At 33.1% G+C, this 15,074-nt stretch overlaps 3 protein-coding genes and 1 long non-coding RNA gene across 8 annotated transcripts in view; 3 read left to right on the top strand and 1 right to left on the bottom strand.

The window, feature by feature from the left end:
* LOC124495776 (uncharacterized) overlaps window positions 1-10,255 on the top strand; it is a 56,844-nt gene extending 46,589 nt beyond the window's left edge. For all 3 annotated transcript variants that reach the window (XM_075733273.1, XM_075733272.1, XM_075733274.1), the window contains exons 5-10: window positions 4,661-4,996; window positions 5,068-5,643; window positions 5,710-6,063; window positions 6,126-6,527; window positions 6,596-7,018; window positions 7,084-10,255. In XM_075733273.1, the coding sequence (XP_075589388.1) occupies window positions 4,661-4,996; window positions 5,068-5,643; window positions 5,710-6,063; window positions 6,126-6,527; window positions 6,596-7,018; window positions 7,084-9,728 (4,736 nt within the window). In that variant the 3' untranslated portion in view covers window positions 9,729-10,255. The remainder of the gene's footprint in view (window positions 1-4,660; window positions 4,997-5,067; window positions 5,644-5,709; window positions 6,064-6,125; window positions 6,528-6,595; window positions 7,019-7,083) is intronic.
* LOC124496038 (uncharacterized) lies at window positions 10,033-11,066 on the top strand. Its single transcript, XM_047059496.2, has 2 exons — window positions 10,033-10,157; window positions 10,263-11,066. The coding sequence occupies exon 2, from the start codon at window positions 10,374-10,376 to the stop codon at window positions 10,953-10,955; it is 582 nt and encodes a 193-aa protein (XP_046915452.1). The 5' UTR covers window positions 10,033-10,157; window positions 10,263-10,373; the 3' UTR covers window positions 10,956-11,066.
* A 47-nt stretch (window positions 11,067-11,113) lies between these two features.
* LOC142597739 (uncharacterized) lies at window positions 11,114-12,474 on the bottom strand. The gene is made up of 3 exons (XR_012832370.1): window positions 12,343-12,474; window positions 11,970-12,267; window positions 11,114-11,911 (listed from the first exon to the last, which is right to left on the bottom strand). It is a non-coding gene; the product is annotated as an uncharacterized LOC142597739 (long non-coding RNA).
* Window positions 11,290-15,032, top strand: LOC124496037 (ABC transporter G family member 23). Of its 3 annotated transcripts, none has more exons than XM_047059495.2 (2): window positions 11,290-12,309; window positions 13,546-15,032. In XM_047059495.2, exons 1-2 carry the CDS (start codon window positions 11,290-11,292, stop codon window positions 13,693-13,695), a joined length of 1,170 nt encoding a protein of 389 aa, XP_046915451.2. In that variant the 3' UTR covers window positions 13,696-15,032. The 3 variants fall into 3 exon arrangements, with proteins under 3 accessions (XP_046915451.2, XP_075589397.1, XP_075589398.1); XM_075733282.1 differs by lacking the exon at window positions 11,290-12,309 and adding an exon at window positions 12,615-12,954; XM_075733283.1 differs by lacking the exon at window positions 11,290-12,309 and adding an exon at window positions 13,003-13,387.
* The last annotated feature ends 42 nt before the right edge of the window (window positions 15,033-15,074 follow it).

Below are 15,074 nucleotides of genomic sequence, written 5' to 3'. Positions count from 1 at the left end.
ACACACAGACAGAATATTATCAGATCAGATTATATTTCTCTTGATATTTATCGGAACTATTCATTCATTTATTCATTCATTCACATGAATGAAGAAGGATTATTTCGAATCATTACCGTGCATAAAAAAAACGTAGAGAGTTAATCTTAATACACACACACACACTAATATATATGAAATATCCCATCACATCATCATTGCTAAAAGTCCCTAGAGGTGTCTGTGGAAAATTTTTTTTTTCTTTTCTTTTCTTTTCTTTACAACAATTACCAGAAATACATGCAATGCACAACAATACTACTCTAAACAACATGGGCGTTTGTAAAACCTTTGGTTAATATTTTGGTCCCTTATTTAGGTTCATCAAACTTATGAGAAAAAAACACATTTGCTCGATAGTGACCGAACGAACGAATGAATACATTCTATTTTTTTATTTTCAAATGTTTATCTCCAAGTTTCCGGTTGAATTGATCAGGAAAATAAAAGAGCCCGGGAGCAAACTTTTGTTGTTGTTGTTGTTCAGGATCTATCTAGCCAGTTATTCTGGGGGTTCTGTAGCACAGGCATCATCATCATCATTAGCTAAATGTTATTTTGTCACACATAAATATTGGCAATTCATTGCTAGAAATATTTTTTTTTGGGTCGCGTTGTTGTAATTAGCATTGCTGTAAATAATAGAATGTAACAGAAAACCACACACGCACACACACACACATTAGGTATTGAAGTCATGATCTCTGATTCTCTACGATATTCTTGATTCATACCACTGATGATAGGTTGGTTGGTTGGTTGGTGGAATATTTACACACGATTCGAATTTATAATATGCTGTGTAATCGAGAACCTTTTTGTTTTATATTTGAGGTCTTTGGCATTTTCTCAAACATTTTTCATTCGATAGAAAAAAAAAGACAAAACGATATCCATTTTCCAAGTGTAAATCTTGTCCTTTTTCTCTTAATGATCATTTCTCATTATTATTAATTAGTGATTTTATTCTAGATTCATTTTTTTTGGTCGATTGAAATTTGAGAATATTATCGGTGTGTATATGAGAGAGAAAGAGTGAAAGTAAATTGTTTAAAATGATTTGCTTTTTTGGATTCTTTCCAATTTTTTTTCTCTGCTGGTGAATTCTGCTACTACCCCTTTTTTACTCTTTATTCATCATCATTTTTTTTTGTTCACGGAATAATTTTTTTTTTGGCCATGGGCACAATTGATTTGGCTGAAATTCTTTGTCATAGCGACAACAACAACGTTAATAATGTTTGATGATGATGGTGATGATTATATGGCGCCCATCTGTGTATATTTTCTATTCTTTCCTTTCTCGTTAAACAAAAATGGTAAAATTCTATATATTTGTGTCCGTGTGTGTGTTTGAGTTCCACACATTGGACCAGAATCGAATTTAGAAATCACGCACTTTTGAATTTATCCATTTGGTTGACACAATGTATTCCCATTGATTCCAAATATTTTTTTTTTAGGACAAGAATATGATGAATTTGAATAAACAAAAGCTTTTTTTGTTTCATTTGTTTCTTCGTCACGTTTATTTTTTTATTATTTGCCAACATTGAGAATTTCCTTTTTTTATTTTTTTTCCTCTGTGTAATATTATCACCATCATCATCATCATTGAACATGGACCTCGATATTCAATGTGTCCCCTTTTTCTAACGAACGTGCAAAAGATTTAGAAGTGTATAGCAAAAAAAAATTTTGTATTACGTATGTATTGGTGTCAGAAGAATAGAGAGAAGCAAAATTTCTATATTCAAAGCGTCAATTGATGGGTGGATAGTTAATCAAATGAATTAGGACAAGAAAAAAAAATGGTAATTTTTTGTAATTCTCACCAATTGAATGAAAATTGACTATGATGGATCGTTTTTTTTTTTTTTTTTTTGGTCTCAATCATCATCATTATCACGGTCATCAACATTTTAACTTTGATGGGTGGGGAGAAGCTAATTTAACATCACATTCATGACACATGCATTTCTCTCTCATTGATAAAGAAAAAAATTCGATTAGATTCATTCCAATTCAATTTTTTTTTTCTTTGAATGGCACAAAATCGATTGAAAATGGAAAAAAATCGATTGTATTGTGATTCAATAAATTAAGATAGTTGTGTGTGTGTGTTATTTTCATGATTTATTTTGCGAAATTTTCGATTTAAATGCCAATGTTTCATCTGATGATGATGATTGTTCACTATCAGAATCACTTTGTTCGCTTTTATTATTGTCCAATTCTTTGTTGTCACCATTTTGTTGTTTTTTACATTCATGATTATTGTAAACAGTTTCATATAATTTTCTTATAAACGCTTGTTTCTCTTTTAATCTTTGTCTTGTATTGCCATTTAAATCGTCGATCCATACACATTTTTGTTGTTGTTGCTGTTGTTGTGGTTGTTTTTTACAATTTTTTCTAAATGAAAAAGATCTCGATGTTGGACGAATTTTGAATACAATCGGTGGCCTATCTAATGATGATTGTTCACTGGATAATGATGATGCTGATGATAATGATAATTTTGATGATGGAATGATTCGACGATTTTTTCGACCATTTTTCATTGTTTTACTAGTTGTTATTAATGAATCGATTATTAATCGATTGCTTTTTTCATCATCACCAGTGTGATCTAATTCAGATAAATTTATATATGTTGATGTATATGGTTTTTTCTTTGTTATTGTAGTTGGTGTTATGTTGTTGTTGTTGTTGTTGTTGTGAACAGAACAACAAGAAGATTTAGGAATTTCAATTTTCATCATTGTCGGTGTTTTCGTTATTATTGTCGTGGTCATTGTATGAAGTTTTTGTCTACTAAATGGTTTTATATTACTACAGTGACCAAGGCATGATCCCATGTTGTAAACTATGAATGAATGAATTTGAACAAATTTTAAATAAATCCAAATGTCAATCATTGTTGTTGTTGTTGTTTTTGTTCGACAATAAATTCTATTTCATTGAATTTTTCAAATTTACTGTTGTAAATTCATTTCAATGATTCATTTATTAAGTGTTTTCCATTTTTGTTTCTTTGGTTGGCCAATTCTTTCAAGTGCGTCAATGAATTCTTTTAGAAAATAATGGCGTGAGTCATCATCATCATCTTCATCATCATTGTTGAATCAATCAAATGACGATTCATCATTATTCTAGTGTCATTTCACTACATGTATACATGAGACCTATTTTTTTTTCTATTTTGGTTTTTGTTTTTCACTCACAAGAAACCAAAAAAAAAAAAAAAAAAAAACACAAAATTATGATTCTTTTCAACTACTCTACACCCACCAGAATATAACCACCTCTATGAATATGATGAAGAATCGGTCAGAATGTCATCCTGTGTATGTACACATATGATGTACCAGAAAAAAAACAGCTTGTGTATAGAATTCATAACTAATGTAGAAAGAAAGAACAAAATAAAATCAACCAACCAAATCGAGACATCAAACGCACACACACACACTGATATTGGTGGCAAAAAAAAAATTTTAAATCTAATTATAGAGCCTGAAATACAAACAACAACAACAAAAAAAAAACATAGACTTTGATGACAACACGCGGTGTGGTTTTTCGTTACAGAATCACATATGGTTTCCACCACTACCGATTCACACCGATACACCCACACACAATGATTCGTGATTTAAATTAAAAGTATTCGAAAATTTTTCATTTTTTAACAAAGCAAAACAATAAAAAAATCCAATTCCGATTCCTAATGGCTGAAACTTCATCAATTACACACATATATAACATCTATCTATTAGTTTAAAAATAAATTTTTTTTCTTTCATTTTGATTTCTCTGATGTATAATAATAACTTTTAATAATGAATTGAGAATTGATAGATGATTCCCAAAATAATAATAATTGATGATGATCATCATCATTCATTCATTCATTCATTTGTTCATTCATTATTCAAAAGTGCAATTATAACCCTATTATATTTACATAATACTGATCGATTCGCCTTGATCATGATTATGATGATGATGATCGTCGTTTATGTATTTTTTATTTTTTTTTTTCATTTTTTTCCACTTGTTCCTACCAACACACACACACACACACCCTACCTATATGTTAATGATAATTATGATAATCATAATAGTGATTATGAATATATGAAAGAATCAACAGAACTGAAAGAGATCATTAAGGATTCATTAGACGTTTTTTTTCTCTGAAAAAAAAAGTTTTTTCACTTTCTGTGTGTTTGTATGTAATATGTGAATGGCAAATTGAAAATAATGATAACAAAATAACCACACACACACACACACAGAATAATTTCAACAAAAAAAAAATAATTGTACCGTTCCGGATATTAAAGTTTTTCATAATAATAATAACGCAGGAATATTCATGTGGTATATAACCTTTGATTCTTACACACACACACAACGGATTCTCACCCATCAATCATGTGTTGGCTGAGCTGTCTGTCTGTCTGTTTTTTTTTTGTTCTTTCACATTTTTTTATTTTTTGTTTTTTTTTTTTTTTGATCGATCGACTAATCGACACAAATTCATTCATGTACATGCCCCATTGTTGTTTGCATTATAAAATTAACCCTTTTTTATCAATTTCTATTTTGATAGATGCTCCAGTTGTAGCCATCGAACCAGACGGTCTAATTGCCGTGAATGAAAGTTCTACCGTACAATTTTGGTGTACATATGATGCAAATCCAATGAATATATCAGAAATACGTTGGTACAAAGATCATCGGCTCTTAGATACAGCATTTTTACAGCAACAACCGAATGATGATGAAAATTCAAATAAAAAAATTTTCATGTCACGTGATGAACGTGGTACACCAATGTTGACTATCAGAAATATTGATCGTAATGATAGTGCCAATTATAAATGTCGTATACGTAATAAATTCGGTGCAAGTGATTCAATAACAACAGCTCGTTTAGAAGTGGCATGTATGTATTCTCGTTTAATCACTTGCTTTCTAGATCCAATCAAAAAAAATCATCTTTTTTTCATTTTACAGATCCTCCCATTGTATCGCTAGAGGTTGTAGAACCAAAAAATCAAATTATTGAAGAACGTTCAGATACACCAGTCATGCCAACAATGACATTACGTTGCACAACGTTACACGGAAATCCATCCAAATTACAAACCGTCAATTGGTATCGTAATGGCCGTCATTTTATAACAACAATTTCATTCCATAAACTACAACAACAACGGCAATCCGCATCCTCTCAAATTATTCCAACGATATCATCAACATTATCGTTATCATCATCGACGACGACCACAACAACTCCATCATTTTTGCATCATAGTTTCTATCATCGAATCGGTACTGGTAAACATTTTACATTGATCGATGAATCAACACCATTATCTGGTCCATTAAATGGTCAATTTTTATTGACACCAAATGGAACATCATGGTCAACCAATAATGGTGAACCATACGTTCATTATCTTAATGAACCTGAAATTTTGATCATTGCCAATGTAACTCGTGAACATCGTGGAAATTATAGCTGCATAGGTTTCAATGGTGCTTCTAACGGTAGTCGATTATCGGCTGCGAAAATTATTTCTGTCAAATGTAAGTGGTCTTTTTTCTGGCATGCATTTGATGATCATTATTTTTTTTTTGTTTCAAATTTCACAGATCCACCTGGACCAGCTTCGTTGATGTTGACCAGTAGCAGTAATAGTGATACAAATAATCGATATATACTTAAAGGAACACAAGCAGTATTGGAATGTAGAATCGATGATCCTGGTGATCCTCCCGCTAATTCGATCATATGGACCCATAATGGTGTTCGTATTGATCGTGCAACGACACATTTTCAGCCACCACCACCACCACCTATGACTAGTGATTCTGTTCAACAAAATCCTTTGATTGCAAGATATCGAACACCAAAAGCCGATATGTCTACTTCGGGTGAATATCGTTGCCGAGCGATCAATGATTTAGGCCAAGGGGAATGGGGTCAATTCCGTTTGGATGTTAAATGTAAATATTTTTATCCATAAATTAATAATCTTAATAAGTTTATCATCACTTGCTCATCATAGCTCCTCCACGGATACTGCAATCGCTTCCAGCCACCATTGGAGCACTGTCCGATCAAAATCTAACTTTAACATGTCGAGTTGAATGTCAACCACCGTGTGAGATTCATTGGTTCCACAATAATCTGACACGTTTATCTCCAGATACAAGGGGTATTCTTCCATCATCGCTATTGACCAATGAATATCGTGCTAAATTACGTAATGGGAATGAAATGATTTTTTCGTTGATCAATGAACAATCTGAAGGCAGCATTCAAGGTCCATCTCATACATGGTCATCATTTACAATACACAATACTTCGGTTTTATTTGATTTTGATCAATTAACATGTGTATCATCCAATTCTGATACAGAAGAATTAGGTCCACCAGTTCATTCCACAGTTGTATTTCGTCGTGAATGTAAGTGTTTTTGTTAACATCATTTCCATCAAAAAAAACCCACCATAATCATGATTTATATTGCACAGATTTACCACATTCAGTTCATCTATCAGTGCCTGGTATTGATCTATTGGAAGGAGAAGGATATCCTGAAAAACCGATACAATGTTCAGCATTCGGTAATCCAACTCCACGTTATTATTGGACATTCGAACCATTTGTTCCTACGCAAGGTTATTATAGTCATGAAAATCATTCTCGTAATAATCAGACTATTGTGGCTATTGGTCCACAATTAACGTTGGATAAATCTATGGCACAAAATCCTCAAGGTAAAATACTTGAAACTTCAATGGAATTTCAGCTGGATGTTACTACTACTTCATCATCTCATCATAATCAATTGAATGGACGTTTTCATGCTACAAGAACTTTATCCGGTAATTATACATGTGTGGCCACTAATCAACATGGTTCTTCTTCTTCTACATTAACTATTAATGTTTTCTGTAAGTTTTTAAGTGCAAAAAAATTCAGTTCTTACCACCTCATCATCATTTTTTTTTCATTTTAGATCGCCCGGAATGTGAACTTCGACGTATAAATACTGCTAAAATACTTCATAATCGACATCGTTCACAAGATTCTTCTAGCCGTTTGGATCGTCAACAACAACAGCCTGTTCCAATAATGTTATCATGTACGGCCATATCGAATCCAGCACCTGGAAAATTTTCATGGTATCGACGAAATGGTTCTGAATTGATGGAAATTCATCCATCACTTAATTCTGATCATTCATTATTTGTTGCTATATCACAAGATTATGATTATGCTAGTGATTCATCTGGTGCGACTGCTGTATTTGATTATTATCATCAACAACCGCAACAACAAAATCGCCACCATAATCATTTTCAGAGTGATAACTATGATGATGTTGCTATCGTTGGTCATAGTGTTGGTGGACATACTAGACAAAGTATTGTAATGGGTGTACCTGCTGATGCCGATCTTGATGAATATGCTTGTGTTGTTTCAAATGCGATTGGAGAATCTCGTCCATGTTGGTATGAAGAAACACCCACTTCTGGTCAGATTATGTCATCTTCTACGGGTGGTCGAAATGGTTTGGGCCAATCTACTGCTGATAGTGCTTATGATAATTTATTCATGGTAGCTGCATCAGCTGGTCTTATCGTATTTTGTTTAGTATTATTCTCGGCAGTTGCCATTGTATTCTGTCTTCATCGAAATGGTAGCCGAACTGGTGGTGGTGCTTCATCATCATTCAAAGGATTCGGTGGTTCACGTAATTCAGTCGATGATGATATTAATACTCCACAACGTTTGAAATTAAATCGACCAGCTCATCATTTATTGATGCTTGATGCACATCATTCAACATCGGATCAACCATTGGATTCAGCATTCATAGTTAATACAATGGATACAAATTGTTCAAAAACCGCTACACTTACTGCCGGTTATCGAATGGCTGGAACAATGTCGAATCATCATCATCAACAACAACTAACCACGCCATTGATAACTGGAACCTTATCGAAATCATCATTTTATCATCATCAACTACGACAACAGAATCAAAATCATTATAGTACAGCTGATGGTTCCATATATGATGGTGGTATGATAACAAATTCCGATGATGGTGGTGATCTAGATCTTGAGAATAGTGCCTCAAAACCATTTCTAGTTTCATATCCATCACCTTCAGGTGGTCATAATGATGATAGCCTGGGTGATGGTACAAGCCCATCAGCTAATCCCGTATATGCTGAACCTGATTATCATTGTCTTCAAGAATCATCTTCATCTGTACATGGTGATGGTCAATTAACTGGATCAACTTCTGTGACAACTTCATCGGGTAATAATTCAAATACATCAAATCTACAGATATTGCCACCATTACCACCACCAGATATCACAAAACAACAACAAAGATTCACAATGGCTAAATTTAATAATTCAATCAATAAACAGGGTAATAATAAAGCCAATCATATGGAAATGGATTCAATCAATCATCATCAAACTGATGACAATGATATGATTGAAGATCATTATGAAAATAATCCATATCTACAAGCCAATTATGAAGAGGTGAGAGAACCGAAATTGATTGCTCTACGTAAAAAACGGCAATCATCGACAAAACTTTCAACGAAATCTCAACGTACTGACAACAACAACCTGACGAACAATGGACAACATCATTCAGGTTCAGATTATTCTGATTCTGGTGATTTCATCAATAAATCCAATGCAATATTGAATCCAGCAAATAAAGAATCTATTGAGTGCCTTGTTGAGAATAATAATCGTGGAAAATCTCACCAGACAATCGAACCAGATTATGAATCCTACGATGATGACGACGATGGTGGAAATGATTATGAAGATGATGATGATGATTCATCCGTCCCATCCACTGCCTATAAACCTGAAAGAGATTTCTTCTTCATTCACAACAACAACAATAACCAAAATCGATCACAACAACAGCAGCAACAATTTCGAAGTTCATTGTCTTCAAATAATGATAATAATTTATCTTCCAGTTCTCGTCGTCGATTATTACCATCGACAAATAAATATGGATCATTAATACGTCAACATAATCCACAATCAGATCAACCATCGAATAATTCATCACCACGATTCGTAAATAATCTCAATGGTACACCTCAACAATATCATCAATCACCAATATCTACAAGATTATATTATAATTTTGATCATCCCACAAACCCGACTACTACTACTAATAATTCGATAATATCTTCAGCAAATGGTAATTCATCATCAACATCATCATCATCGCCTAATCCATTCTATAATAGTCTTCGAAGCTATAATAACAACAATTGGCGTAACAGTAGTAGTAATAATCGTCATCATCGAGGAGGTGGAAATAGTGGAATGATGATTCGACAACATTCGGACAATAATAATTATCCACAAATAGCAGCAACAACAACAAATGTTGTTGGTGGTCCTACATCATCATCATCATCATCTTGTTTTCGACGTTCTGAATCTACTGAACCTCTTCAACAACAAGAACCACCTGATTATCATCAAACTATTCTTGATCGTTTTTATAATGAACAACAACAACAACAACAACAGCAGCAGCAAACACCATCGACATTTGTTGTAACACGATCAAACATTGATAATCTATATGGATAGATAGATTTTTAAAAATCTCCCTTAATGAATCGACCGAATTATATTTCCAATTTTGTAAAAAAAAATTATCATTATTTAGATGTGCAACATTTTTTTTTTCGTTTCTTTGGTGCAATCATCATCATCATCATCTAGTTGATGATAAATTTTGATTCACAATTTCAATCCATGATTTTACTTATATTTTGATATATCAAAACATCCAAATCCTCATCCTCATCACCATATATTTATGGACAATTTTATTTTGATATTGTAAAATTTCAACACTCGCCTTAGAATCTAATATGCATAATAATCACAAAAAAAATATAAAAAAGTGTGAAACAAAACAACAAAAACCCTCCACACATTTTTACAACGTACAATTTGTGTTGATATAAATATAGAAAGTGATCTCAAAATTTTTGTGTAGAAAATTTGTCAAATGTAAATATTTTTTTTTCTATTCATTTTAATTTTAATTTTAATTTAATTGAATTGAATTGAATGTTGTAAATAAAATTATTAACTTTTTTTCTAAAAAATTTTTAGAATGCAAAACAATTCGTTATTTAAAATCATGATTAATGGTAATCGATTATTGTTTTATTGTATTTGTGTGGGTGTGTGCGTTTTGAAAATTGATTTTTTGAATTGAAAAAAATGTCCGATTTATCAGCATCATCATCATCGTCGTCGTCGTCATCATCATCCACATCATCAACGGAAAATCTGAAAAAACTTTTGATGATTTCAAAAAGTGATTCATCTACTACCACTAAGCAACTACGACCAGCAACAACAAAACCACCAGGACCAGCTGCTGGTGGTTTTTTCGAGATACATTTGCCAGAAAATTGGGGCACAATTCGTCTATGGGCCGAACAACAACAAGTTAATGATAATGGATATGATCATTATATATTACGTTTCAATGATCCAACACAGACATCTGAACCACCAAAACCATTGGAAGGTAATCAAATTGTACAAGAACGTTTTGGTCAAGATATTAAAGAAACAAATGCTGTTACTGTTTGCAGTGGTAATGTAGAACAAACCTTGGAACCATTAGTACGACCACAGCCAAAAGAAACTGTTAAAATTCAATGGAATGAATATTCATATGATCCATTTCCTGAAACAAACAAAACAATTACCGAACAACAGCAACAGCAAGAATCTGTTCCCGATCAACACCAATCCAGTAGACATTTTGAAGAAACGCTTAGAAGAAGGGGTTAATTTCTATTTATTGTCTTTGAATACTTGACAATATTCAGCTGTTGTGTTTAAGTTTAAATGTGTCATGATGAATTATCCAGATTAAATTCTTGGTGTGTTGTGATCCTGAAACACTGTTGACCCATTTTTTTCATTCTCCGCACAAAAAAGCAATCAAATTTATATTCAAGGCTTTTTATTCATATTTCATTGATAATCAATTATATGAATTGATTTTTATCGTCTGTCGATTTATCAGCAACGAGAATTTTCGCAATCGAGATCAATACTTTTCGGTTGAAATTCATTCATTCCATTTGAATCGTTCAATGCACAAAGGTGTTAATCGATAACGATGAATAAGACAATTCTTGAGCTAAATTCCATAACATTTCGTTATGATGAGAAGACATTTTATTTCCAAAATAAATGCAAAAATAACGTGAATGATGATAAGGAAATGGCTGCCATATTGGATGATGTATCGTTGGCTGTTTGTCAATCAGAAATTTATGGCCTATTAGGTGCATCTGGATGTGGTAAAACTACACTGTTACGTTTGATTCTTGGTCAATTATCACCATCTTCTGGTTCTATACAAGTTTTTGGACAGGAAATCGATCCCAATGAACAATCACCATCACATCTTTGTAATATTGGATACATGCCTCAAGATATTGTTTTGTATAATGAATTCAGTACATTTGAAATGTTACAATATTTTGGTCGACTATATCGTATGCCTAACAATGAATGTATGAAACGTATCGATCAATTATTGAAACTTTTAGAATTGGATGTTGGTACTGGTGGTGATGTCGGTCATCATCATGATTGTTCACATAGGAATCAGCTGATAAAACATTTAAGTGGTGGCCAGCGAAGACGTGTTTCATTGGCCATTGCTTTGTTACATGATCCTCGTTTGTTGATATTGGATGAACCAACCGTCGGTGTTGATCCATTATTACGCGAATCTATATGGAAACATTTGAAATATTTGACATCGGTCAAACGTCGAACTGTTTTACTTACCACTCATTACATTGAAGAGACACGTCATGCAAATCAAATTGGCTTCTTACGTCGTGGACGGTTACTTGTACAAGATCATCCTCGCCGTTTACTTCGACGATTCCGTGTGGATACGATGGAAGCTGCATTCCTCAAACTATGTCATTATCATGATGATCAACAGCAGCTACTTATCTCTCGATCACCTTCAATCATCAGTTCCAATGTCGTGGTTGATAATGGTGATGATGATGATGATAAAAAGGTGGCCAAAAAAAGTCAATCAATCGTAAATTTCATTGAAATTATCGGCCCACCACTAGATGATCAGGAAAAAAACCACAATTTAATTATGACTACGGTAAGTTTTTCTGTTTACTATTTTTATACATACATAATAGGCTTCGAGCAACTACAACAACAAAAAATTTTTGATTTTTCAATTTCATCAAATTTTTTTCAAATTGAAAATTCCCATAAGGGAGAACCACATATAATACTAGCCAATATTATTAGCAGCTTCTCACAACTACAATAAAAACAGCCAAGAAAAAAATCAGTTACGATGACAATGACAATTTCAACTATGAGATGGATTTTTTTTCAAACGAAAAAAATGAATTCAATATTTTTTGATAGCCATTGTGATGATGAAGGCAATGTAGACGCGTCATCAGGGAAAACATCATCATCATCGTCATCATCGAGGCAAAGCTAATCAGATTTATTTTATTTTATTTTCATTTTTTTCTCTTTGGTTTTGATTTGATTTGATTGAATTTTTCATACACACACACACACACACACAGAATCGGTCATGTCAGTCCACATACAGTTTTTCTTAAATGAATTCATTTCAAATGTGTTAATCATCACCACCACCATCATTGGGTTTTTACAACACAAGAACTTGAATTTATATTTCCACCATTTTAGCTTCTGGCGTTTATAAAAAAAAACTACCCGGATAGTTTGTGTGTGGTGTGTGGTGGCCCAACTACTTTCTGTGAGTAAAGAAAATTTTTTTCATTTAAAATAGTTTCTTTATAATGTAATTCAATGTTGGTTTTTTCGGTTTTCTCTCTCTCTCTCTCTCTCCTATTGAATGAGCTATACGATTTAAAATTCTTGTGTGTGTGACGACGACAACTGTTTCCTTTTTAGCTTTTTTTCTTTTTTCAATAGAATAGTTGAAGCGGAAAACCAATTTTTTTCACTTTTAAAAGTTTATTCATTCGTTTGGTGGAATGAATACGATTTAGTGTGACATGGTTATTTTTTCTTGTGTGTGTGTGTATTCTATTTGTTTGGATAATATCTGACGACCGATTCAAATAATACACGTCGTTTGAATTTATAATTATCCTCTGGTTAACCTCCCTCTTTTGCTTTCATTTTATTTCTTTTATCTAATCATCATCTGGTCATAATAATGAATGGTGCATTTGATTAAAAAAAAATTGAATTATAATTAATAATACATGAAAGCGATAGATGTCGCTCGATATAATCAAGTTGAATCAATCTTTGACAATATTTTCGAAACAATTTGAACATCACTCACTGATCACGTTTTTATTTTACATTTCAATAACAGGAACATTTAACCATCAATGATTCTACTAATGGTGGTACCATTAATCACAGTAGTAATCGAATTCATCCTTCGAAAGAATCAATTTCGAATCAACGAAAATCACAACAATGGCTTATACCACGACGACGACGACGAATCTTACAATTATAATCATTACATTTGTCTGTCTCATCTTTGGACATTGGTACAAAAAAATTTCCGCCAAGTTTATCGTAATTGGTCATTATTATTATTTTTCATATTATTGCCGGCAATCGAAATGGCATTGATTATGTTATGTATCGGTCGAGATATTGATCATATACCGATAGCCGTATATAATGGTGAATGCCCTACACCAGATTTAAGTCAAGTTTTCTTGGATAGTTTCGAACCGAATGCATTTGTACTGTATTATTTTGATAGCCCAAAACAAGCATATGATGCAGCCAAAAGTAATCAAGCTGCAGCCGTTTTGCAATTCAATAAACGTTTCAGTGAAGCTTTACGATCAAGATTTTTTTCCTTTGGTTACATCAACGAAGATGATAATGACAACGGTAATAATGGTGGTGATGAACAATCAACGAAATCACAACAATTCTCTATTTGGGATGAAAGCTCTGTTTACGTTCAATTGGACATGTCCAATCAATTGATTGGGCTACAAATTCAACGACAATTATTGACAGCATTCTTGAATTTTGCCCAACGTTTAGCCGTATCGATGGGTCTGAGTAATCATACATTCAAACCACCAATCGCATTTGGACCGCCGGTATATGGCATCCAGCAAACATCAGTTGCCGTTGTTGAAACATTCATAGCACCTGGTGCGTTGATCATGATTGCATTCTTTGCTACGACCATCGTGAGCTGCCATTTGCTCATACATGAAATTCGTCAACAATTGATTGAACGTGCATTGATTGCCGGTGCAACGACAGCTGAATTTCTCTTCAGTCACATACTCATACAATCATGCATATTGATGGTACAATTGTTTCTTGTATTCGTAACAGCATTCTATCTATTCCGTATGCCGTATTTGGGTTCATTACCATTATCAATCAGTTTAATTTGCTTACAAGGCCTATGTGGTTTGATGTACGGCCTGATGTTATCGGCAACTTGTCCGGATGAGATTTATGCGACTACACTATCGATTGGTACATTCTTTCCTAGCGTTATAATTGGTGGAATATTTTGGCCAGTACAAAGTATGCCCACCGTCTTACAATACGTTAGTCAATGTTTACCATCCACGCAGTCAATCGACGCTTTAAGATTCATATTGCTTCGCGATTGGGATCTTCGTCATTCAAGTGTAGCATCGGCTTTTATTGTTTCAACCATTTGGTTATTGATATTTTTGTTCTGTGCTCTCACACATTTTAAACGACGTGTTTGAATCAAAAAATATTAGATTTAGTGGCACCTTGCTTAACGATGGTAATTTGCTTGCTGATTCATTGGATGGTTTTCGAAAGACGCGCCCACCGATTCTGGTAATTATTTAATGATTAAAAACTGTTTTTTAGATTAATGTT

Source organism: Dermatophagoides farinae, chromosome 8, assembly GCF_024713945.1.
Source record: "Dermatophagoides farinae isolate YC_2012a chromosome 8, ASM2471394v1, whole genome shotgun sequence".
Taxonomy (NCBI): Eukaryota; Metazoa; Arthropoda; class Arachnida; order Sarcoptiformes; family Pyroglyphidae; genus Dermatophagoides; species Dermatophagoides farinae.
This window is presented reverse-complemented; position numbering and strand designations above follow the sequence as displayed.

What these genes read in the sequence shown, in the direction of transcription:
- LOC124496037 (XM_075733282.1), top strand. Translation starts at nt 13,562, where the DNA reads ATGATTCTACTAATGGTGGTACCATTAATCACAGTAGTAATCGAATTC.
- LOC124496038 (XM_047059496.2), top strand. Translation starts at nt 10,374, where the DNA reads ATGTCCGATTTATCAGCATCATCATCATCGTCGTCGTCGTCATCATCA.